Raw genomic sequence first — 26,259 nt, forward strand, 5'->3', positions numbered from 1 at the left:
CCCCAGCACAGGCATCGCCCAACGCTGCTTCCCACGGCCTGGGCGCCGCCACGCTGAGGGAGCGGAGGGATGCTCGCCCTGAGCTCAGGGAGTACCTTCTCACTACGAGCACCACGTTTCAGACGGCAGCAGCACAAACCCCTCCCAAGCTGTATACATCTTTTGTGAACGGCCTTCTGTCGTGGTGCTCAGACTGCGAGTCCCAGTGGCTGGCCACCCAAACAGCCATTGCTGGAAAAGAATAAAATATCAGTTTTTCCTGGAAGAATCAATCCTTCCCCACCCCTCAACTCAGAGGAAGAGACCCATGTCAAATACAGAATAAAAGCAAATACTTTGACACCCCCATCCCTACCATTTCCTATTTAACCAAAAGACTAAAGAACTAAATTAGGAAATGGTTTTCCTCGGCTCCCCGCTGCACGCAGGCTGCGCTGAATGCGGCTGCTGAAGTTTAATCCGACGTTGCACGGTGCCTCAGGTACTCTTTTGCCAAACACAGCCAAGAATTTAAGCGATAGGACTTCATTTGTTTGCTTTACTCGTAAATTCACAAGTCCAACAAAATCCAACAAAAACTGGTATTAGGCCTGTACAATCCATATATAAAAAGGGTTGGTTTATTGTAGTTCAAATACATAAACTGAACAATCCCAACATTTCAAAATTAAACTTTAGAAACACAAGTTTAACATTCAAAACAGGAGTATAGTTTACAAGAATTGCCCAGAGGGGAAATCCACAGTCTAATCCAGAAGTATGTAAAGATCACTTTATCGTAAATAAAAATGTGTTTATACAACCGTCCTGTTCTGCGCCAGTAACCACTGTTATTTACCAAGCGTTTCCAACTTTGAATAAAAATTATTAGACAAATCTTCACTTGGGCAGAGCGACCCGATTTTGCTTCTAATTCATGGATAGGGTAAGGAACAAAGCAGACCTGTGAACAAGTTTAACTTGGTCTCTGAGTCATAGTTCTCCTCTCTCAGTTCTAACTCTGGCTTTAATGGATTTAGTTCCATTTAGAAGGGTGAAAGCAAGCAGAATTGGGACTTGTGTTTCCAGAACGCGACCTTCAGCAATCAATAATTTAAGCTATCAGCCTGCATTTCACCTCCCCAGCCAGGGGTGGAGGGTGACCAGGGGACGCTGGTGGCACACAGGCAGCACGAGCTCAAACCACAAGCGCGCTCATCCTTAAGACTCACACGTATGACACCGCTGAGAATGGCTCCACGTGTCAGACATCCACACCTCATACAGGTACTGCACTGCTCCGAGATCTGAAGTTATCACACATGGCCCACATGTTCGGATTTTTGTCAGTCGTGCCCCAAGAAAACTCATAAATACTTTTAACGTGAGTTTTTTGTTGTTGGTTCCCCCCCCACCCGAGACCATTTTATGTTCACAAATGCTGCTTCTTCCTCTGCTCCTCAGATGGTTTTGCAATATATTCACGGTAATGTGTATGTATAAACCTGACAGATGGCTCATGCAAGCTTTTTGATTTAACAGATACCCTTGACTTAAGAGTATTTTGTAACTATTTTGTTGTTCGTCTTGTAGGCTCTGAAGCTGTGGGTGGTGGAGGCGGGCCCCGACGGTCCAGGTCATCTACGTAGGACACAATGAGTTTGCGTCTCTCCTCTGGTACACAGTCGAGTACCAGGTAGCGCTTGTCGTTTTGTAATATCTTCTCTACATCTTTCAGATGCTGATCTGACTCCTGAATCAACTTTTTGGATCTGAAAAGGAAGCGCAAGAATTACCACCTGGGGGAGCCCCGGGAGGCAGAGACACCGCGGAGCCCCCTCTGCTCCGGGGGGAGGCTGCTGCGGGCGCAGAGAAGCCGCCCCATCGTAAGAAAGCACCGGCAGAGCCAACGGAAAGGCAAAGCGGGGAGAGGGTGCGGAGAGCTGGGTATCTGCTTAGCTAAAAAGATGCCGCTTTAGGCCAGGACTCGGCTCATTAACAGCACTCTCTGCACAGGAAATAAAGGCTTGTTGCCTACATTTGTGCTACACTAATTAAGCACCATGGAAGACTCGTGTCTGGCACTACCTGAACTACACAAATACTAGAACCTAGAGGGGACAAAAATTCAGCATCTAAATGAGGCAAACAATTAGAATTTGAATGTGGAAGTCTCAGGTACGGTCCAGCCTGACTGACTGACCAGCTCGGCACACTGCCATCCCGCTCACCGACAGCGGCACCACCCGGAACCACAACACACCACGGTGCGGACCGCAAGGGAGCCATGTGGTTCGTTAGGATCCAAAGAACTTAATTTCATTTTCTCCTTTTTAGGTGAACTTGTGTTTCTGATAGGAAGCTTGTTTTGGTCCATACCCAAGATTGTGTATCAGCCTCACCATCCCCAAAACTGAGTGGAGAAGCCAACTGCTTTGTAAACCTGCCCACCCTTTCGATGAAATCCTCCCACAGAAACCAGGCAAATTATTGATAAGGTTTTTTTATAAAATTTCAATGGAACCAATATTTCTTTGCCGTCTACTCTAAGGTCCTCAGAGTCCCCACTTCAGTATTGATCCCTCCAGAGTCTGAGCCAAGGACTGGTACAGACATGAAAGATGGGTGAGCCCAGCAGCTCAGATGCCATTCACAGGACACTACTCTGAAGCAAAGAGAACATCCCACCTGCGCTGGCTGGATTTTCACTACTTGTTAGTCAGCAGCAGCAATGTCAAAATAAAGCAAAAAGAGGCCTCTAGCTGCTGCAGACTTGGTTTTTTTGACAGATTACAGAAGATTGTAAAAGTAACTTAGCAACTTATGCTAGGAGGAAAACCAGGCATCAGTTTGTTGCCGTTTATACGGAAAAGCACACTAAAGGGATTAGTGCTTTGTTGACGTTACGCTACAGACCTGTACGTTATAAATTTGGTCTCTTTCAATAGTGTTCGGAAGTCAGCTTTGGCAGTAATGTACTTGTCTCTAATGTATTCCTCAAACTCCCTTTGCTTTTTCTGAAAGAAAAAAGATAATCTGCATTCAGTGTTATAAGCTCAACTACTTAATGCAACAACACACTGAACATACGGGAAAATAACATGTAATTATTGCTTATCTTTCACATTTTTAATTTAAAAAAATATTTCTTATTTAAAACAATAATAATTCTGTTCACACAAAGCAGAAACCACTTCAGCAGCCATTAACTTGCTGTCTCTGGATCCTGCACTACACAACCGCGATGCAAACCGCTTACCCTGTCGCTCGAAGAAAATTTAATGCACCTTGGATCTTCTTTAATGATTTTTTTCACTTCTTTCCATGTTGATGTTAAAGTTATCTTTCAAAAGAAGCAAAAATAGTTAAATTAAAAACATAGTTAAATTAAAAGAGAATTATATTCTAAGAATACAGAATGTAAATATGACTATATCTGAAGCTTTTAAATATGTCTTGAGCCCACTGACAAAGTCTTTGCTGTATTTTTAAGTGTTGGGTTTTGATTATTTATACTACTACGTTCATATTTTTAATTAGTTGATTTTATATATTTACTTTTCGTCAGTATTTTGAGATGGCATTTTCAGATCAAAGTCCTCACAAACATAATTTACATCCCAAAGTCTTTTTCTAGTCCATATTTATGTATATGAATGTGTTGTTAAAAATTACCTACAGAAAACTTGCTTCAGAGTTACCTGTCTGTCATTTTATTTCATCACGCTAAAAATCTGTCTAGTGTTCTACGCACTTTCAACTAATGCATTAAAAATGAGGTACAAACTTGCAGGTTAAAAAGCAAGCTGCCTGAAGTTGGCACGTAACTGAAAGAGAGCGAGTCTCACTAAACCCCCGCAACACACAGAACAGGCGACGCATTTCCACAGCATTACACAGAATAAAAGTGCAGATCCAGTAGCACAAGATAAAGCAGGAGAACATCAAAAAAGATGAACTTGGTAAGATTATATACTGATATTCATTAAGACAAACAGACAGATATCTGAAAGAGCAAGGTGCCATACAGTAAAGGCTATCAAATAACTCAGTGTTGAAGAAATGTAACATCCTGCAGGAGATAAAAAGATCACTGGTTAGAAGTTTAAATGTAAATGAACTTTATGTTAAACCGAAATAACACTCAAGGTGAACAGGTAAGGAAACATAATGCACAAACTTTGCTATGAAGAAGAAGAGACAGTGGTGAAGCAAAAGGGCCCTGGAAATAAAACCATACAAATCAGATGCTGTGACAGAAAATCAGAAAAAGATAGGCAAAGATTTGAAGTTTGAATATACACAGTTCTTACCGCGGAAGTTTCATCCAGAAGTTGCCTAAAGTGTTCCCTCTTCTTTTTGGTAAGTGCTTCAATGTGTTCATTAAAGAGCTTCTCTTTCTCTTCTCTTTCTAGCAAGGAGCCAGACTCCCATCGATGATCTTTGCGCAGAGTCCTTCTGGTGTCAGACCAGGACACATCTGAAGAACGCACCTAATCCAAAAGATGATTTATTTTTTTATTTTTTTTTTTTAAAACATTTTCCTACAGTTCACTGATATTTCTTATATACTTCTTAGGGGGTTTTGTTTTCTTTTTTTTAAATTTCTCTTAAGTTAAGGTTCAAATTAAAACAATAACCAAATCAGCTTCTCAATAAGGGAGTGTAGTAGCTTCCTCACAAATGTGAAAGAGGCAGTGGCAGAAGGAATTGCTCTGCATCCGTTCAAATGCAGAAGGAGATACCCCACTGCTCTGGCTGAGTAGTTTCTCAAAAAGAAAAATCCAGCACCCTCCTCCTCTGTGCGTAACATCCTACATTAACCGTAAGCAGCCTGGAAAGGCAGCCTCCGAGACAATTAATGCCAAAGAGACAGCAGGAGGTTGCAGTGCCTTGCTTCTAGCCCACAGAGCAGCCGCGAGGAGCTGCTGCTGTACGTTCCTGGCTATTCCAGCAGAGCGCTGAGCTGCTCCTACCCTGTCCCTTAGAAAGATCGCAGTGCTGACGTGTGGAACCGAGCCCTAGTAACGTGTTTGGATTTTGTACCTTACGCCAGGCAGCAAGGGCATAGTACATGTGTTGGTGAAAACTCATTTGGCTGATCCTGTCCTCTCAAGAGGACGCTGGCCGTGCAGGAACTGCTCTCTCCCTGCTCAACTGGACGAGAACAGAGCAAACACACAACACGGCAGAGAAACGGTACGACAAAGGCGCTGTGTTTGGAGTACGGAGAGAGACAACGCAAAAATAAGGGGACTATTCCTAATACTCAACAATATCTAATTTTCCAACAGCCATACAGAAGTTTACAGTAGCACGACTGAACATGTGCCATCACCTGTGGGACTCCAGAGACACCCAGAGGAATGCTCCTATCCGCTAATTACTGGGCAAGACGCCGGAGCATGAACCCTAAATGCAAAGCATTCTCTTCCAAGACACAACTCCCAACAGTGAGGGGAGGGCAGTGGGAAGGAGTCAACAGGATTCTATTTCTATATCAACTTAACTACAAATGCCAAAAGCTTTTCCATAGTGCCACAGTTACCAAAAGAATGCCCGGACAAGCTGGGAGAACCCGTCTGTATCTCACCATGTCAGACAGAAGCGCTTTGAAGTTCTGTATCGCTTCTTCCCGTTTGTGCTGCTCACGTTCTCTATCGATTTCCTTGGTTTGCTCCGAACGAGCTTTCTGCACTTCCCTTTCTCGTTCACGCAAGCTTGCCTCAATGCGAGCTTGCCTTTCCAGCTCCTTTTCTTTTTCAGAATCTAAGTTCTGAAATGTAAGAACAAACTTTTCTCAATACGAACAACACACACCACCTTTCGCATTTTCATTAGACAGGTAAGTAAATTTAGAGGGTTATCAAACTAAGGGCATCTTGGAACAAAATACTTCAAAGTGATCCGAGATCTATGGATTACAAAAATTTTGCTCCCAGGGCTATGGTGAAGCATTACAGGGTTTACACAGGGGAAGGAGAAGCTCGGTCACAGCGCTGATCACGCAACAACTCTTCTCAGGAGCACGTTGTTTGTGTACAGTGACAAACTCTGAACAACGGGGGAGCAGGGGGAGAGCGGAATCACTATTTGTTAGTCCAGTTTTACATTCTCAACCATTAACTGCCTGAAGAGAAAGGTAGCAATATTGGAGTAAGAGAGAAAAACCAGCGAAGGAACTGTGTATGAACGATCTGTATTCCTGAAGGCAGCTCAGCTGCTACAAACAAATCACAGCAAAGGAAACTGCCCACCCTGGTAAGAAGTGATCAATGTGGTGTCTGTATTTTACATAGTTTTATGGCCATTTTTACAATCAATGTCTTTACAGGAGTCTCTGCCTCTCCTACTCTGCTGGATAAATTCTCCCCGGTACTGCGTGGGTGTACGCACACATGCATACGTGTACCATGCACATCTGCAGCAGCACCACTGCCAGGGATGGGAGTTCGACGCTTCAAGTGGTCATTCTGGGGTGCTTCTACAAATATTGATGGTATATAATTCTCCTTAGTATGGAACTAAAGTGCCTATTAGTTTATCTTCTAGTTAGTTACCTCGCACGTTAACAGCAATGTGATCAGCAGAACATCCAAAGTTACACTCCCCGAACATCACGAGCATACCTTAGCTATTTTCTCTATGTACTGCTTGAAAAGATCTTCCCTCTGTGAAGAGCTATCCACTGCTTTGTACCGCGGGTCAGTCTCTACTTTGTCCTTCACTTTGCTCCAGCGAGACTGACTGTCCAGGTGGTGATTAGCCAGCAGTTCAAAGAAGTCCATTTTGATCTGTTTTACAGACGGAAAGAGAAAAACAATACTTGAGAAAGATACTTTGATAGCCAACAGTTTGCTCTTATGAAAAAAGGAGTCAACTTACCTCCAGAGGGAAGCATATTACTATTACATACCATTACAATTTAGAGAAATCACTAAAAATCTGGATTTAGACATAACCGCATCTAAAATTCACTTCCCCTTGGGACAATTTTGCAATAGCAGATATATTAAAGAGATCTGCTACATCTAAGATGAACTGTATTCTTTAAAGAATGATTAACCAATACAGTTTTGATTATTTTACTCCAATTTAAACTTCTTTTTTGAGCTTTTATATATATATACACACACATATATCTCTCAAAGTAACAAGTTACTGATTCTACATTATAGCATTTTGCATGTTGATACTAGAGAATCTATGCATTTTTAAACAGGGCTCTAGACAAATCAAGTTTTTACAGATTCATCCTCCAAGTGTACAATGAACGGAGGTAAATACTTGGATCTGCTGATAAAGAGCAGTGTCTTAAGATGGATCTAACCAATAAAGAATTATCCACATATGGTAATTAAGTAAATTACATGTAAGATGGATATGCAGACATATGTAGCAGTTTAAGGAAATGTTTCAGTCTACTTTTTCAATTGGAAATGGCATGTCAGCACTCTGTCCATAACAGCCATTGCACAGGGCTGGCAGAGGATCAATCATACTGGTTTTTTATCTCTAGACAACTAGCAACACGTTTTCATCCAGGCTCCCAGAACCAGCAGTTGTAACAGCAGCTACTGTGTCTTTATTACACCTCTTTTTTTTCTGGGGTAGATGATCTCCCTGTTCCTGCTGCACTTTAGTTCCTAGGTATTTTCTCCTTTTTATTTCTACCACTTTATGCTTCAAAAGTCTGGTTTGGCATTTCAGCCTCCATCTCTCCGGAGAGGCGAGGGGCCAGGGAATGACCCTGGGGACGCCCCGGGCAAGGCACAGCATGCTGCCTTCACAGCACCCCAACCCTGCCGGACACAGATAAAATCCGGCTTTATGGCACACCAATTAAAAAACCCCAAAACCTCAGAGAAGGGCTGGCCGTTCATTTTTTTATCTCCCCTCCTCATCCCTTTATAAAAAAGAAAACCAGTTTCCTGGTTTGGCTGCAAAACACTGCGGTTCACAAGGGAAGCGATCAGATGGACAGACGCCAAACTCTGGCTTGCCAGAGAACTGTCTCATCCCGATGGTCTTAATTGTGTTTAGTTACAGAATGCAAGAATGAAATGAAGACCAGAACCAACATTCTGCAGCCTTGCCCATCGATAATTTTAGTTCCTCACAATATTAACACATAAACATAAGAGGCTTTATAGGCTTTTTTTCTTTACTATCTTAACAGAGAGATTAAGGTAGTAAGCAGAGATTAGAAAACAACCGCTTAGTGACAGTGGGAAGTTGCTCTATGTCTAAAGCACTATCAATTTTTCTTAAAGTAGCTGAACAAAACGCTAAGCAAACTGTTTATTCATTGTAAAATTAAGAACGTTGTTTCAAAACATCTTAAAACATGCATGCAGTATCAGAAATATGAAGCTTTCTAAGCCATGGCATCAGAAATATTTGTTAAAAATCACACAATTCCCAGACGTTACTACAGAAGTCTATAAAGTAAGGGTATCTCCAAGTTTCTGCATAAATCCCATATGCACATAGACATATTCCACAGGATAAAAACTGCACACCCCCAACACCGCTGGCAGCCCCGCGGCACCAGCAGCAACACAAACCCAGGCCCAGGAGCACCACCATGATCTGCAGGGAGATGCTTCTGCAGGTGCCACCAGCGGAACCCCTGGCCCCCGGGGACACCGTGCACTCACCCCCATCCAGCTCCTGCCTGCTGTTGAGACAAAAACATCTCAGAAAGCAATAATCTTTTAAGATCACAGCTCTACCATGTTGCAAATTTAGTTTATCTGTACACAGTAACTACCTCGACTAAGTAGAATGACACTCCTGAGGGATGGGATGCCATCCAGAGGGACCTGGACAGGCCCGAAAAGTGGGTCCATGTGAACCTCATGAGGTTACAACCAGGCCAAGTGTAGGGTCCTGCCCCTGGGTCAAGGCAACCCCTGGTACCAGCACAGGCTGGGGATGGAGGGATGGAGAGCAGCCCTGCCGAAAAGGGCTTGGGGGTGCTGGGAAGAGGAAAAGCTGGCCATGAGCCGGCAACGTGCACTGGCAGCTCAGAAACCCCCCACAGCCTGGGCTGCATCCCCAGCAGCGTGGGCAGCAGGGCGAGGGGGGGATTCTGCCCCTCTGCTCCACTCTGGGGAGACCCCCCTGCAGTGCTGCCTCCAGCTCTGGGGCACCAACAGCAGAAGGACACGGAGCTGTTGGAGCGGGGCCAGAGGAGGCCCCGGAGATGCTGGGAGGGCTGGAGCCCCTCTGCTGGGAGGACAGGCTGAGAGAGCTGGGGGGGTTCAGCCTGGAGAAGAGAAGGCTCCAGGGAGACCTTGGAGCCCCTTCCAGTCCCTCAAGGGGCTCCAGGAAAGATGGGGAGGGACTCTGGATCAGGGAGGGGAGCCATGGGACGAGGGGGAATAGTTTTAAACTGAAAGAGGGAAGATTTAGATGAGAGATTGGGAAGAAATTGTTTGCTGTGTGGGTGGTGAGCCCCTGGCCCAGGTTGCCCAGAGAAGCTGTGGCTGCCCCATCCCTGGAGGGGTTCAAGGCCAGGTTGGACGGGGCTTGGAGCAACCTGGTGTGGTGGGAGGTGTCCCTGCCCAGAGCAGGGGGTGGCACTGGGTGGGCTTTAAAGGTCCCTTCCCACCCAAACCATTCTATGAATATTACATAAGAAAACTGTTAAGAGATCTTGAACCAGGAGAGATGACAGATGAGACAGCCCTCAGCACAGCGGGCTGCAGGATGTTTGCAGCTCTATGTTTCAGGTGGGACATCAGGCTCATCTGCTGGCACAGCTTATCTCGAAGAAATGGGATACTGCTGTGCTCTGGGGCAGCACGTGAACAGCTTGGTTAACGTTACCAGCTCATAGTCCCTTCCCCAATATCCTCAAATCCAGAGGTCCTTCCTCATCTCTCACCTGAGAAGTGTTGGCATTGTTTCTACTCACTGAAGTCAGCCACATGAATAAAACTAACCATCTGAAAAGCTGGCTGCTCCATCACCATCCAATAAGCCATAACTCAACAAAGCAAAATCAAAACATAATATAATTTAAAACCCTTACGTTAAAGATTTCTGTAAAGTTGATCCTTCTTAAATAAAGATTTTGGACTTTTAAAACAGACTGAGAAAGCTTCAGGTTAAATGCCTTAAATTTTCTTTTATGTTTTAAGCACTTTCAAAATCAAAGGAAAATAAGACTGAAAATATTTCAGGTGTATTTAGAAGTCTTTTTTTTTTTTTGGCAGTTAACACATTGCAGGTACAACTCTCATCACTTCACAAGGAAAAAAACTAAAAAAATGTAAAGTACCGGAACTGCGGGAGGCTAAAGTCACCACACAGAGATACCAATTCTTTCCTCACTAGGGAATCCCATAATATTTGCGTGTCAGTGATTGACAGCTGTCAGACTGAACTGATTGACAGGCCGCACAGCACATAACTGTAAAGTCTATCCACTTGTTATAAAACAGAATACATAAAATGGTTACAAAAGGCTTTTGGAGAAAAAAAAACATTATTTCAAAAGCAAACAAACACAATCTCTCTTCTTTTAACTTTTCAACTTTAGAACAATCATGCAACAACAAAACAAATATTTACTTTTTTTTTTAAAAGTCTTCAACTGCACTATTAAGCTGCAAGAATGCTTTAAAATTCCATATTCATAATCAAAATACAATTTGTAAATGTCTACATCAGTTCTCCTCTGAAAGCACAATCATTTATCAAAAGCTATCAGCAATGCCAACATTTGAAAAAAATCGAGTACAGAATCAAATTAGACCAGAGTAACTAGATTTAAAAAAAATATGCAAAACTTACTGAATAACGAAATTGTCCCCAAATCTAACCTGTTATTCAGCATTTTCTCTTCTGTAAGCATTCTTAGTAGGTGAAATTTGCAATAATTTTATACTATAGAATAAATATTGCAGACTTTAAAATGTCAGAAATGATTAGGCTTTAGAGGTCATGTTCTCCATTCACACAACACACAGGGACATTTGAGTAAGCGGCTGCATATTTCGCTGATAATATTTGATGCCACCTCCATGGGAGCCCTCTTCCCCAGCGGGGAAAGCCTCCTCCCTCCTATTGACAGTACGGTCAAATGACATTTGGAATTCATTAATCTTTAATAGCTGACCTTTAATTCTAATAAGCAGCAGTTTATACACAGGATATATTTACTGAAAGATTAAAAAGTCACTAAAGTGGTAGCTTTTAGATAGAAAGAGAAGATATGGAAGCTGTTTGAAATTTAAACGGAATACCCTACAGAGACTTTCAAGTTCTTACTGCCTCCACTGAGAAAACAGAGGTAATGGCCAGTTCGGGGGTTTCCAGCCAAACAGGAGGACAAGAATCCTTTTCCTTTTAATGCTTCAGGATAATATAACTTTAAAAAAATAACATAAAAATCAGGCATTATTCCAGTTAAGAATATCATGTTACTTGCTTAGGTAAACAAAAAAAGTGTGATTATTTAAGTAAACTTGACTTCACAAATAAATGTAAGTTCAATTCCGTACACTCTAAAAGTCAATATACCTGCAAACTTAAACCAGTTAGTTCAGAAAGAGGAAAGGGACATCCATGAAGGATTTACATCGTAAAACCTCTAGGGAAAGAGAAGGACCGTGTCTCAGAGAAGGCTCACTGGAGACCACGCACTGGCTTTGTCCCATCTCACTCGGGCTCACACCATTCACGCCGCTGGAACTAAAAAAGTCTCCTTACCTTCTCACCTCTGGTCTTCGAATCTTCTTTTTCTTTCTTTCTTGCCGCTGTGATAAACTCATTAAACAAGGCCTCTCGATCTTTCATCTTTTCAATTGCCTTGAACCTCGAGTCTTTAGCATGCTTGGCTGCAAATTCACTAAAAGTAGTTCTGCAACAAAATGGCAAGTGAACTCATTTGGCAGAGCCGTCTTTGCTGGGAAGCAGGTTCAGCAGAGAAATACTTCTGCTAGAATACATGCCAGAGCACAATTTAAAAAAAAAAAAAAAGGCAACATCCTATGGTCTCACTAGAGAGATGCTTGATCAATGAACTATATAGAAAGGCGTCAAGTTTAGGCACACACATGAAAGGTACTGTTAGAGACTTACAGGGGTTTTGGTTGGTTGGTTGGATACAGCTACCTGCAGAAAGTGCAGGTGTAGGAAGAGAGATTACAATGCAACCAAGAAGAAGAAATAAAAAAAACTCAGTTGTCTACAAAAATCTTCTTTTTTTGTGGGTTAGCAGTTCAGCCACCAGTCTGTCCAGGTATTTCACAGCTGTGAAACTGAAAATTTTATGTGCATTCACTTGCAGCCAAACCATGCTAAGAGTTCACCAAGAAAATCATCTTTTGGTATTAGTCACAATAGAACACTGGCTGAATCGATTTTTCCTTCTACTGTGAACACTGTATAGCCTAATCTTAAACCACACGGAGTTGAAAATATTTAAACACTATGGGCAGATGCAGCAATACTGGGCTTTCAACCCATGATCCCCATAGCACTTCCCTGACCATTCTCTCACCTCCAGGGCCAGATTCCAATCTGTGCAGTAGATATAGTACTGCCACTTACCTCGAAAAAAACCACTACTGTGCTTTTTCCAAGCTCTGATGCAAATCTGGCCCCAAGAATACGTGAGACACTTATAATCATACGAATGTTTTCATCACAGCATGGAAATAATTAGACTTGGAAAATCCAGCCTACTGTTGCTGTAGGGTAAATTGAAACAAGAAGAGAATTTGGTAGCTTATTCAAAGAGATCAGAAAGTGAATGTACAGCTATATTGAAGAACAAGAGCTGTTTAAGAGAAGTGGAACACAAACTCTTGAGCATGTTGGACTGAGACAGATGATAAAAAACCAGTCTGGCACTCACAGAAGTACAGCAATATCTTTAGACAAACACTGAAACCAGAAGACAAAGCATAAGATTAAACAAGACAGTATTTCAGCTGGAACTCTCTTTCCCACCCCAACCCATAACCAGATAAGAGTCAGTCCCAATACGACACATCGGAGATATCTTGGAAGCTGAGGATACTCAAGCCAACAAAATAATCCATGTTAGTCTCTGAATTATATATTAAGCTTATTACTGATGAACTTTTTTTTAAACCATTTCCATGCCTCCGTTCTTCCCAGCCTACTCCCGTCAAAACTGACACCCTTATTAAATGAGCAGACAGGTGTTTTAAACAAGAGTTATTAATCAGATTTGAAGTAATTTAAAAGTTAACATAACACTGGCTTCCACCAGATTTCCAAAACAGGTCACTGAAAAAAAATTAAGCTGAAATGAAACAAATGAGTTGTTATTTCACTGTAAAAGAATTAATCCCAGATAAGCCGAGAGGTGCTGAAAGAGAATGCTTTAGAGCTCATCTGGTGACATAAGCACATATTTCATGAACTCTATGTGAGAAAGCTGTGAAACAAACAATTCTAGCAATAAAATCTTGAATGCTAGTACATTCACTGTCATCGCCTCGCTGTTATCACTGCGAGTAGGTCTTGATGTGAGGGGTATGTAGTAATTTCTGTACTAAAGCAACCAGAACATTCTATCATATTGCTATTAACATACATTGTAACAGAAAAACATCCCTTCAGCCCCCTCCAAACTGAAGAAACCTCCCCAGTACTTCTCAGAGACGACTAATATTCTTAAGAAGAAATAGGGTTATTAAAGAAAACTTGTGGTGGATCGTGAGGCCTTTCTCCCAATCCCAACAGCATGCTGGGGATATCTTCAAAATGACTTAAAATATGTAAATCATTATAAATCCCAAGTTCTATTATTCCACAGGTTAGGTAAATACAAGCAGGCAAAATAAGATTTCAACAATATCCAATCATTTTTCTCCTCTTTGCCCATTTTGAAAGAAGTGAATCTACCCAAAACCACCCAACATACTTGGTTCTAACAGAGCTTATGCACACGAACGAGAAAGAAGCTCCTACCTTGGATTAATCTTTGCTTCTTCCATCATTTTCTTGAAATCCTCCTTGGCCTGCATTATTTTGTTTTTCTTCTCCTTGCGCTCTTCTTCTGCTCGAGTTTTCACATACTGATCAAATACCTACAGGAACACCAGTCACCAACATAAAACATACAAACCTGAAGCCATGTAAGCTCTAGGCGAGAGGAAGGAAAACTTCCATTTCTTTCCTTTTCTCCTGTTTCCTCTCCTCTCGCCACAGAGCCAGCACAGACGAGGCAGAAAGAAGGGCTAGGGACTCTTTGTATTTGAATATGCAAATTACTCCAATCTGCTGAACATGTAGCGTACTGTATCTAAACACGTAATCTGAGACCTGGGAAGAAGTTTCTTACAAATTCACGTTATGGTAACATTTTCTGGGTCATAAGTTTAAGACAGGAGCAACCTCCTGTATTCTTCCCTACATCCATTTGAAGAAAAGCTTCTGGAGTGAGAACTTGCTTAAAAATGAAAAGACACTTTAGTTTTTCCCCAACCACTTTTTCTTTTTTTTAAATAAATAGATAGATTATTCATTATGACAATATTTTGAAGACACACTGATGATTCTCACCGTTTCATTCAGGTTTTGGGAGCTCTCTGTACGCATACAACTTTCACTGTGTTAAAGTATTAGATCTTCCAACCACAGGAAAAATAAAACTATCAACTCACTTCTGTTCTTGCTGCTGCCTTGTTTCCAGACAAACCCATATCATATCAAAAATCCCTTGCAATACTGATTAGTCTGGAAGGTGAGCAGGAACAAAAACAGTGGACTGAGGATTTAGATAAAGGCCAAAGTAGCTGTGTCTGGATGGGATGTGAATTCGACTTCTCTTTTACCTGTTTTCTTTCTTTCGGGTTGAGAAGTAAGTAACGAGGATCAAAAACTATCTTGTGTAGCTCTTTCTCCCATGTTGAAAAAGCAGAGACCTTTAATTAAAAAAAAAGTCAGATTTTAACTAATGGTTAAGTTTCCTCAAACATACAGAAGTTGTACGGCTTTGCTTGAAAACTACAGGACATCTGATGAAAAGAGGGAAACAAACTCATCCTAATGTTTTCATCATGGACGCTGACAGCTAGTTTCAACGCTAACTGGATGAAAACTACTACATAATAACACACACTTAATTACTACTACTGTGTGACATTAAAGTACATCAGAAGAAAGCCTTGAGATTCTATGTTCTCATGTCCCGCGCCTGCTCTATGCCTTTTCGAAGTATTGTGGGCGTAAACAGTTCTGCTACAGAAGAGACTTAAACACGTCCCAGCTCATCTTAAATAAGCTTTATTAAAAATATCCCATAAAATCCAGATATTGAAACTAAATGAAAGTTGCATAGGCAGCTGGAACTACTTCAATTTTTTTTTTAAAGTTACTATATAAATTTATATTCTAATAGCCTAATTTATCTATCAAAACTGATTGGTAACAAGCAGATTTCAAATTTAGTTAACTAAAACCAAAAAGTCTTCCATTTAAGGATAAGAGTGTACAGACTACAGCGGAACTTACTGCTTTCCTCATGTAGGAACACTTCCAAAAACACTAAGGATGTGTCCAGTTTGTGTGCTCTACTTAATTTTCAGGGGCAGCTTTCAATTAGGAAATTACTTAACTTGGAAAAAAGTTTTAAAAAAATCTGGCTTGATACTGTTTAATTTCAGTTACTTAGAAATCAAAATTTTGCTATAATTGTAACTTTCTTTGAAATATGGAGTCTTGTATGAAATGCACCTGTTACTCAGAGCAAGGATGAGATTGTTTTCCTTACATAAAGCCCCACAGTTCCTGAATTCGCTAAGGATTGAGACCTCTGCCTGAACCTCCCCTCCCTCTCTCCCCTTCTCACACACACACTGATTTCTGACCCCTCTTTCTAGAAGCATGTCCTTGAACTGCTTCATCCGAGCCTCCAGAGGCACAATGGCTCTCTCTCGAGCAGCTTTAATTTCAGCTTCCATAGCAGCCTCCTTCTCCGAATCGATATCTTTGTTATCATCTTTCCTGAAAAAAATTAAACATACAGCGTAACTTGAGCAGTAATACGTCAACCCTGTAGGTTACAAGTTGAACTGCCCCAGGACAGAATGGATATAACAACTGATTACTTCAGAAGCATAGGCTCAGAAATCATGAAAGCTGTTCTTTGAGACCGGGATACGAATGCTTTCAGGAACCGAGGTATTCTCAGTAACATCAGTGCCAACAAGCGACTCTGAGAAGTTCGCAGATTCTGGTTGTATGCAATGGTCTCGCCAGATGGGCGATAGATTTTACATCAACTTCACTGATTTTTCTTACCTCCTCTTCAAGACCATGAGGCCCTGTGAAAAGACTACGGCTAAGGCAGTTAGGTCAAACTGAGAATACCTTACGAACACTACAGCAGAAAGTGCTGTAATGCAAGGGATACATTCACCCATCCACCAAAGCATTTCTGGAAAAGAGTGTGCCGTTTGTTTTATGTTTACTAAGAGGAAATACGCTTCATCCCAAACAAACTGAAAGCGCTAATTGTTAACAGCTTTATGATCATCCCTCAGAGTACACAATAACAAATAAAATGGTAGAACCACTTTTAAAACAGTGTGTGTACGTAACTCAGAGTGAAGTGCCATATATCGCTTCCAATAGGCAAAACAGACCAAAACAAAAATCTTAAACCTTTAAAATAGAGGGAAAACAGTAATTGCTATGAAAATGTAGACAACTGGATTTTTTGGCAACAAAATCTTGTGTACAGAAATTAACAAGCTAGATAAATAGTTTGCTTCTGCTGATTATTTAAGATAAACTGCACTCAAAATACCCCTTGGATTCACCAACTTGTACCATTTACTTCCATGATTTCCAAAGGAGATGCTGTTTCCTCTATACATGAATTACAGCTACCTCCGAGAAATATCAAATGCTTGAGCTGTTAAGGTAAAATAGCAGAAAGTTGACGATTATTGTGTTCACCAGTCCTACCCGTTACTGTTCTGCTCTGCTGAATGCAACAGGGTAGACACTGCTCAGCTGAAAAACTTTGGTTATTTTATCTACACAGAGCACTTAGTATTGAAAAGGCAAACTTACTTGCGCTTTTTAATTTTAATAGGCTCATCTTCATTTGCATCCTCTGTAGATTCATGCTCTTCTCTAACTGTAAGAGAATTCAATAATGCTTTAGATTTTATATTTATGAAAACTTTGTAATTTACAAATGAAGCCTTGTGCAAAGCCAGGCCAGTGTGAGCAGCAACAATGTATTCTGACAAAGGAACATACACCGTTTTCAGTCACTTTCAGAATAACAGCACTGGAATTTGGTGGCAGGACTAACAGATTGGTGGCCAACTTTGGATTTAAAATGACAAACACTGACCTCTTATTTCCAGTGAGAAAAACTCAGGCTAAACAGTCTAATGAAGCACATTTGGATCTCCTGGTTACCTACTTGCACTTTGCTCTCCTCTGACTACATTAGGATTGATCTTTCCTGGCCCCCAAATTCCTCTTGCTTGTAAAACAAACACAGTCCCTTTCTTTAGTCAGTAAAAACTGTGGGGGTTCTTTTTGGCATTTTGAGAAAAAAAAAAGAAACCAACTATCTTAGTATCTACTTTCTTCAGACTGTTTTTTTCCAAAGACTCTAGAAATCTGCGTTTCCACCAGCCTTCTTAAATTCCAAAGCTATATACATTTTTCAATATGTCCTTACATTTCTCTCACTTATTTAGACATTACTAGTTTTGGAAATCAACACAAAATAACTGATAAATTATATTCAAACTTCTTCAGAAGGCAATAAGTTTACTCTTACTAAGTTTTTTTCCTTCTTCCATTCCTTTTTTGTGAGGAGGTTCTTGAATAATTTTGTCCACATCAGCCCTTCCAATTAGGTCATCTGGTCGGTCCCACATAGACAGACGAGTGGTAGGGTTATAGAAGAACACGCGCTCATCACCTGTCCACACCACACACCTAGGAATGACGGACAGACAGAAAGTCTTGGATTATCTTTGGCTTATTCATTCTGTACAGCTGGTACCATACCCAGAGAATGAAGCAAGCACGATGGTGACAGACAGACGCAGGTTACACTTACTGCGCAACCACCAGACATTCCTACTGTCCAAACGGGACACTGAACTATTGCTTTTCTCTGCCAGCAGATTTGAAATGCAATTTTAAAATTGCTTTTTATCAGGAGCTGCAGCATACTCAGTTCTTCTCTAGAAAAACGTTTTAGACAGCTGCATCAGATTTTGGGATAAAACGTACCTCATCTCTTCCATGCCCCGCAAAATATGAGAAAAAGCAATGATCTTGCCAGAATTTTATAAGTGACGGGATGAAAGAACTGCAGAGATAATTTGAAGGGAGACAGTTTTAAATATCAAACATTAATGAAAACGCATCCATGGCTAAATTTTAAAAATTAAAACAACATCCCTTTCCCATCAGTAAGATTTTTACCTTGGTCATCCAAACACACAAAGATGATGTACGTCTATTACAGCAAGAGTAACCCCATTGTGACGTTATACGCCCAGGCACACAATGATGAGTATCTACGCCAAGTAAAAAATTAAAAAAAAAAAAATTGCTTTGGCCAGCAGCCAGTTTATTCCCCAAGGCATAAGGGCAAAAGAAGTCCTAGATTATTTTTTTTTTTTTTGCCAGTATTTCATACCAGATCAGGAGGGATCAGTGGCAGATGAAGGGGGCTGGGTTATGAAATCTCTACTGCTAATGTAGCTGGTGGGACTGGAGTCGGCATGTGGCAGGAAGGCTGCACACCCACCACTGAACATCCCGATGCCGGCACGGTGCGAGCAGCCTTGGCTGGCGGAGTCCAAGGTTATTTGGGACAGAAGCACACCAAGAACAGACTCTTCACGCACTACTACTTGTTCTAACTCCCCTGCAGCCTTCCCAGTGGCTATGGCACAGCCTGCGTCAGTCCCGTTGGTAGCAGCCCCGGGGCAAACCGCTACCTACCATGGGGTTCCGGGGATAGGAGTGGTTGCAACTGGCTTGGCCTTCTGAGCTGCTTTTTCCTCTTCGGTCATTTCCTCCTCTTTTGGCTCCTCGAGGAAAAAACAGGATTCAGGCAACGACAGACAGCTAATTATTTACTATAAAGTAACTAACTTATTTTAAACAAGCAAATGTAGTTTGAAACAATGCAAACAAACAGCTCACAATTGCACTTCATCCATGCGTAAAACAGAAGCATTGGCATTTCAAAAGTAACTGCTACTCAAAAGTCTCACTTCAGAAAACCTCTAAGCATTTACTTAATTTTTGACTTCAATGAAACCTTATTTAAATGCCTTCCTAGATCTGCATGAATCCTCGAATCAAGGCCTGAATACAGGGGTAAAGGTTTCTCACAAAGAAGTTTTGATTTATTCTTAAAATTAAATTCCTTGAAAAATGAGACATGGAGTATGAAACAGTCAAAAATCTGCAATAACCTTTGTAGCATAAATAAGCAAACTAGCAGCTACCTCAAAAGTAAACTGGTAATAAAAACCAGCAACTGAATTCTGCGCTTTTGCTTACTGAGCTATGTTGAAGTTCACAAAAATCAGAATAAAAGCTCTAATTTTTATTCAAACACCTTAGCATCTTCAAGAACTATACTTCCTCAGCATGACAAAATGCCTTACAAGAAAAAAAGTTAGTTTTGTTTACTGCAGTGTAAATACCACAGTCATTTTCTAGGACATGTGTTCCTAACAGGCTAAACTTATCAGTTATAGCACATGGAGAATGTGCAAGCTTTGTTTCAAAACTGTTCAAAATAAAGTAGTAAAGAAATAGAAAATAAGCTATTAATTTAAAGATTTCAAACATTCAGGACAAGATTCATTTTTCTGAACACCTTAAAACCGGCGAGAGAATATCATGTCTATGTAATTAGCTAACTTTTTTCCATGTCCTTACTAATTTCTTAACTCACATACTCTGTACATTTTTCTTTTAAATATCCTTTTTTCCTTATGTAAAAAAAATTAATTTAAAAAAGGGGAAAAAATAAGCTATGAGCCCAAAAAGGCAGGCTTTCAAAATCCCCCCAGGAATTTCCGAACTCAAAGTACTAACCATGTCTCCCGTCAATCTGCCTGGCTACAGATGCAGCCACACCTGTAGGATGTAGGACTCAAAATGGCGATACTGATTATTTGGTTGCAACGTCTTTTACCTCCTTTATAAGTTCTTTTATAGGTTCTTCTTTTGGCTCTTCTTCTTCTGTCTCCATTGGTAAAGGCTCCTCTGTAGGTTCTTTAATTGGCTCTTTAATCTTCTCTTCCATTTTTTCTAAATAAAGATAGAACTTTCCTTAGTATTATTAAGAAGCCATTATAGAACCACAACAAATTTATTTTTATCAGTACGATTTTCCAAGTGCAACAACAAAACACAACTTATTTTTAATGTATTTTCACCACTTTCTGTCCTTCCTGGGCTTTACAGTGTCTGCTTATAAAGATGTGATTAATTCCTAGACCAAGATCTACCCGGGAGTAGAAAATGAAATATTGTAAGGCAGCCTATTATATTAAAAAGCTAATTAAATGTATGAACAGAAACAGACGAAACACCAATAAAAATATCAACCAACAGTGCAATACTGAAGACAACTTTCAGACTTGAAATGCTGTTGACAAAAAAATAAAAATCAGAGAAAATGCATGCAGAATCATCTGAGGATTGGTCTGCACCCATTTAAAAAAAAATTATAAAATGTACAATCTTTGCTCAGCAAAACCAATATTTGCTGTCTTAAATGTTTTCACCACAGTAAAAAGACCTGTTATTTAAAGCTGAATTATTAGAAAGATGAGTATTAAACTAACTAACTGTGTAAGTGTTCCGAATTTCTCTAAACAGATTTCTTGTAACTGAAAAATTCAACAGACAGTAAAAGGAAGAACTCTTTGGGTCCAACTGGATTTGTTTTCCTAAAAGATTTTATAAACTGAATAAAAGCCATGGGATGTTTGCCCCTTCTTTCTTATTTACAATAAAAGAACGATTTCTCTCCAATATAACACCACCCACGGATAGAACACGGGTTCAATTAAACACAAGTGACAGACTAGAATATGACTTAGAGCTGCAGACAGGGGCAGGTAATTTATTTTGTCCTCATATTCCACATCTGTTTATATACTTAGTTTTTGAAGATCTGAAATTCAGCATTTCAATATCTTCATTCTTTCCTGGTATTCAGTCTTTAGGGTAACTGAATTTCCCCTCACTTTCTATCTTTCTGCAATCGGGATCTTCTCAAACACCCGAGTACGTAAAGTTCTTATTTTCTAGTGGAGTGGAAACACGTTTAACTCAAGCGTCACAGGACTCTGAAGCAACTCTAGAACAAAGTACTCTTCCAGTACAGCGGGAAAGAAAGAAACGATAACTTTCCAACTCAAATGGATACTCATCATCAGGATTTCAGAATATTCTTAAGGGAGATAAGGGATTAGAAATATTCTCGTTCGCATTTTCAAGCCCAACCATTAATGATCTAAGCAAAGTTTTTAATGCAGCAAATGCAGCTGTATTAAAAAAAGAAAAAAGTACCTTTTTCTTTCAGTTCTTGGGGTTTTTCCCACGTTGACTCCAAAGTCCTATTGTTATAATAGTAAGTCTTTCCATCAGCCGTTTTGTACTCGGTCCACTCGGAGACTGCGGTTGCTCCGGCCAAGGTAGCGGGTGACGCGGCAATAGCAACCTGGGGGTGGATCATGGGCACGATGGGGGGGGCCATGCCTGGCAGGACACCTGGACAGAGAAGGGGGAAAAGGCAAAAGAAAAAAAGAAGAGGAAAGAAAACAGTAAGTGACAATGAACTACCTAAGAACCAAACCCTAGTGCTTTACTGACTTCATTTACAAATAATCAACCTATAGAAATAAATACAAAGACTGTTTTCAAAAATTAAGTTGGAAAGTGATACACTGTTACTAGCTTTCCTTCCTGTGTTTTACAATCGTATTACAATGCCGTATTCCCAGGCAAATTAGAAAGTTTTTTATTTTAAATAGAGTAATGTGCAATTCCGCACAGCGCAAAGCTTGTTAGTTTTCAGACATTTGCTTTAATATTTCAAAATTAAGTGCTCTATTTATTAAAAAAAAAAATATTTATTGGATCTCTGTAGCAAATAATTATTTTTAAAAAACCCTACTCCGCTGTTTAATTATGCTGTCATTTTAAAAGATAATGCTATTGCTCTTGAAAAAAGACGACAGTGGCTTGAATTTGAGCCATATAATACAGAGCAGAACTCTGATAAATCTTAAATCCTGACTTAAAAAAGTTAACATTAATTCTGAGCCTTGGATAAACACTGATGAGAATGAAACTATTTCAGATTTTGTTTAGTACTGTGGACCAATTGGAAAAAAACCATTTTATTCAAGTCCTAAAGAAAATGGCAAGTAAAAATCCAAAGATAAGAAAGCCAGAATGCCACATTATCCTATTACTCTACTCATCCCAACAAAATGGATATACTGAACATATTTTGAATGACAAGTTCTAGAAAAACAAATTGGATAGGACTAGAACTACAAGATCATAATTTTGAGCCTTTAGCGTTATACGGTAAAGTCTATCTTTTTAACTAATGGAAAAGCACACATTACACATTGCCATAAAATATTCTCAGTAAGTGACTTTTCTTAAATGCACAATTTGAGAAATGAAAGTTTATACTAAGACGCACATACACGCACACCAACATGCGAGCACAATCATGTCACTATACATGTGGAAGTAGGAAAAACAAAAATCCACACACAAGAAACTAATAACTAAGAGGTATGGGCATGAAGAGAGTCACAGTTATTACAGAACTCAATGATTACAGAAAACTCTACTGGATTTTTTGGTATAAAATAAGCTAACACTAACAGTTATTTGGGAAAGTTATTTCCTGGCCAAATATGATATTTGCATTTATACTGGTTTTGAAAAGAAAGTATAGATATTCATTCAATTGGGGAAGCAAATAAATAAATAAAAGATAAACAACAACATTCACTACCATGCCAACTTACAGACAAAACGAACTAAGATGGTTTTGAAAATTACCGGTCTTGGTGGTAGCGACTGTCTTTACATACGGGCAGCTGACTATTTGCATCATTGCTACACCTGCAAAAGGGACAAGCAAGCACGTTGGAAAGCTGCCATTGTACGTCAGCTACCACTGGGAGTGGGGACGCTACGGGTTCCTGCTGCAATTTGGATGCCATTTTCAGCCGGCCGAGAGAAAGCCTCCGGCAAGAAAACGGGAATTATTTTTGCTCCAACATTTTATGCCAGATCAAATATAAAACTAATTTTAAGCTGCAGCAACAGTTTGTGTCTACATCAAACCAGCTGTTTAAGAAATTATTGGGATGTCATTAAGAAGAAAAAAAAAGGTATTTCAGTGAAGACTCAGGGGTTTAAGTTCATTGAAGCGTGACTTGGCTCTCCTCGCAGGGCAGCACCAGGGGAAAATACTCTACTGGTGGTACTGCTTCCCAGCGACAGCCCCCGCTCGGCCACGTCCCCAGGGGGGCGGCAGCACGGACGGTCCCTGCAATTTCCAGCCTGCTGCTGGGTTTAGAGAGCAGCGGGAAGGGCAGGGGCCAGATCGGAAGGGGTCAGACCAGCCAGGCGTGGCGGGGGGGAAGCCACGTTCAGCCCGCAGGGAAAGCCAGGGTTGCGAGGGCCATGACGGAAAGGCTGGAGGCAGAAGGAGAGGAGGGGAAAAGAAATAAAAGCAAGGAATTGCAAACAGAGGTACACAAAGCTGTGCGAGGTCAGTGGCAGCGAACATTTTTCATTATCAAGAATGTCACGAGCTGAAAAATGCTGTAAAAGCAGCATAACTGGCCCTCAAAAAGGCAGCATCACGTGCTGTTCCGCTCTCCAGCTCGTAAGAAATGACATAGAAAGGCCACAAAGAGGGAAATGTCTAATCCTCTTCAACTAGACGCAAAATTAGTAGGAAATTAGATGGGGGCAAGGGAATGCATTTCCAAAAACCTTCATTTTAGGGTATGAAAGGAAACTAGAAGTTTTCTCTACATTAGTCCAGTCTGGACACTCAGAAACTGAAATACTTCAGAAACTTCCCCTTAAATGGTTCCAATTCCATCATCTGAGGTGGAAATCCTCCAGCACAAAGTGAAATTAAACCCCTGTGTTTATAACCAAAGTAATCTCTATTTTTCTTCATTAGAGATCTTGCATGGAAAGCATACAAAAATACTGCCAATTTATTTAAAAAATATTTGTGAGAAGACAGAATTGTAATGTTCTTTAATAATAATTTCAATGAAAGAATACAAAACTATTTTTATAAAAAAAGTATGAATTGAGACACAAAAACATTGACTCAAACAGCACTGAATGAAATGTTTGTCTAAATTTGGGGGGGGTGTGTCATGTTATGTAATTAAAAATGAATCTGAAAATTCGTTTTGTTAAGGAAGTTACAGCATGTCTTAAAACTGGGTCAGTATAAATAATGCCATCTGCGGGATCACTGAAATTAGAGATACTGCAGCGCAGATAAGACGTAGCAAATACCCAAGCTGTGTCCTCTGCCAAGTTCATTCTCAAACATACAACTGACTTTTAACGTATGAATTAAGAGAAAGCAGACTTACTTTTTAAATTCTGAGATTATGAGGTATCACTAATCAACTCTTCCATTATTCCGTCTTGCTATAGTATAATACAGACATTAACTCTGAAATCACTTGACAAGGGCATTGTTCAGCTCTGTCTCTGTAATCCAAAAGCAATCAGGCTGGTGCTGTATCTGCTGCTAAAAGCTCCAAACACCTACACAGGGAACTCTGTGAGCCTTTCTGACTTCACCTTCTACTGCCAGGAACTCATTTTGACTTCTCTTTAGTTTCTTGTTACTGTAAAGTATTTTAAAGGTTTCCTGTTCTTTTACAGTGTTTATAGACCATTACAACCAACTCAAGCCAGAATTAGCCGAAAGAAGTAGACTGATTTTATTCTGTCATCTGGCAAAATGACATATTGGACTTGTTAGTGGAAGCACGCACATTCCTGCTTGGTATCCTTCCTACCTACTAGGGCTTACACCCAGAAGGCTCATCTCACTGGAAGAACAGGAGAAGAGGCCACATCTGAGACTTGCTACCAGGCAAGTTCTGAAAAAAATAATTTTCAAAAACGAGTTTAAGAAGGGGAAAAATCAACATTCTTGCTCTGTCTTTACTTCTGCATTGCACTACTCACAAAACCTTGACTGAGAACTTATAAAAACCCAACCCAAGCACACCCCCAGCGTAGCCATTTTCACTGGCCCTCTGCTGCTTTGACCATCCACATCTCACTCAACAGCTCACACTTGAGTAAATGATTATATCCTTCAAGGTACACAAAGACCCTCCACTCTACACTGATCCCTCGCTGGCAATGTCAGAAATTGCAGTTAAAGACATTCAGCTGACCACCTTTAGGGCTTAACCCTTTTTATTCTTCTTCCAAGCCTCACAAACATACAACAGCAGAATTCTCCCTCTATCCTTTATCCGTGTTTTGTTCAGCCTTGAATATCATGTTCAGAATAGTATTGTTTTTCCTGTCTTAAAACAGTGAGTTAACACCGCAATTTCCTTCTCAAGCAAGTTACAGATTACAGTAGTTTCACCCAGTTATTTTAGAAGATTACCCTAAAAGCAGAGGCAACTAAAAGTTGGTCCTCTCTTCTAGCCAGCAGAACTAATACCCATTTTAACTACTTTGATGCTATATCCTTTATCAAAGAAGCATTATAAAGGATTACATTCCATCCAACCCATTTGATGGAAGGTAAAGGCCTCCCTTCATACAGACTGGATCAAGCATTAAAAGGACAGCAGGAAAGAAGTCACCTCGCTCAGCTTGTACGAAGAGTCAAAAATTGTGAGGATGTTGCTCAGAGCTGCTTCTTTGTAATTCTTAATCAGAAACTAACTTGTATCCAATACAACTGCAGTCTCAAATTTTCCTGTGCAACAGAAAATCATCAGCTCTTGGTATATATTTAGTGCTGCTGCACACTGAAAAAATGTTAACCACTTTGGTACTAGGAGAGGAACTCAACTGTATCCACACGCAAACTGAAATGGGGTATTTAAGCAACGAGTGGCTTTAGCAACCTCTCAGGAGGACCTCTGCAGCAAACAGCAAAATTTCCCACTCTAAAACTAATTCCTTAAGTATCTAAATATTTTTATAAGAACTTCAGAAAATATAATTTACCTAGGAACC

At 40.4% G+C, this 26,259-nt stretch overlaps 1 protein-coding gene across 6 annotated transcripts in view; it reads right to left on the reverse strand.

Annotated features, from left to right (window-relative positions):
• Nucleotides 1–598: 598 nt before the first annotated feature.
• The window catches only part of TCERG1 (transcription elongation regulator 1), a 34,956-nt gene continuing 9,295 nt past the window's right edge, over nt 599–26,259 (reverse strand). For 2 of the 6 annotated variants that reach the window (XM_074603572.1, XM_074603577.1), the window contains 16 exons: nt 23,065–23,127; nt 21,550–21,750; nt 20,165–20,280; nt 18,955–19,043; nt 17,774–17,934; nt 17,047–17,113; nt 15,837–15,972; nt 14,802–14,891; nt 13,936–14,054; nt 11,701–11,851; nt 6,609–6,773; nt 5,573–5,755; nt 4,293–4,472; nt 3,239–3,322; nt 2,896–2,996; nt 599–1,751 (listed from right to left, as the gene is read on the reverse strand). In XM_074603572.1, the coding sequence (XP_074459673.1) occupies nt 1,550–1,751; nt 2,896–2,996; nt 3,239–3,322; nt 4,293–4,472; nt 5,573–5,755; nt 6,609–6,773; nt 11,701–11,851; nt 13,936–14,054; nt 14,802–14,891; nt 15,837–15,972; nt 17,047–17,113; nt 17,774–17,934; nt 18,955–19,043; nt 20,165–20,280; nt 21,550–21,750; nt 23,065–23,127 (2,108 nt within the window). In that variant the 3' untranslated portion in view covers nt 599–1,549. The remainder of the gene's footprint in view (nt 1,752–2,895; nt 2,997–3,238; nt 3,323–4,292; nt 4,473–5,572; nt 5,756–6,608; nt 6,774–11,700; nt 11,852–13,935; nt 14,055–14,801; nt 14,892–15,836; nt 15,973–17,046; nt 17,114–17,773; nt 17,935–18,954; nt 19,044–20,164; nt 20,281–21,549; nt 21,751–23,064; nt 23,128–26,259) is intronic. The other 4 variants (XM_074603574.1, XM_074603578.1, XM_074603573.1 and 1 more) reach the window with 3 other exon arrangements.

This window comes from Larus michahellis, chromosome 11, assembly GCF_964199755.1.
Source record: "Larus michahellis chromosome 11, bLarMic1.1, whole genome shotgun sequence".
Lineage (NCBI taxonomy): Eukaryota > Metazoa > Chordata > Aves > Charadriiformes > Laridae > Larus > Larus michahellis.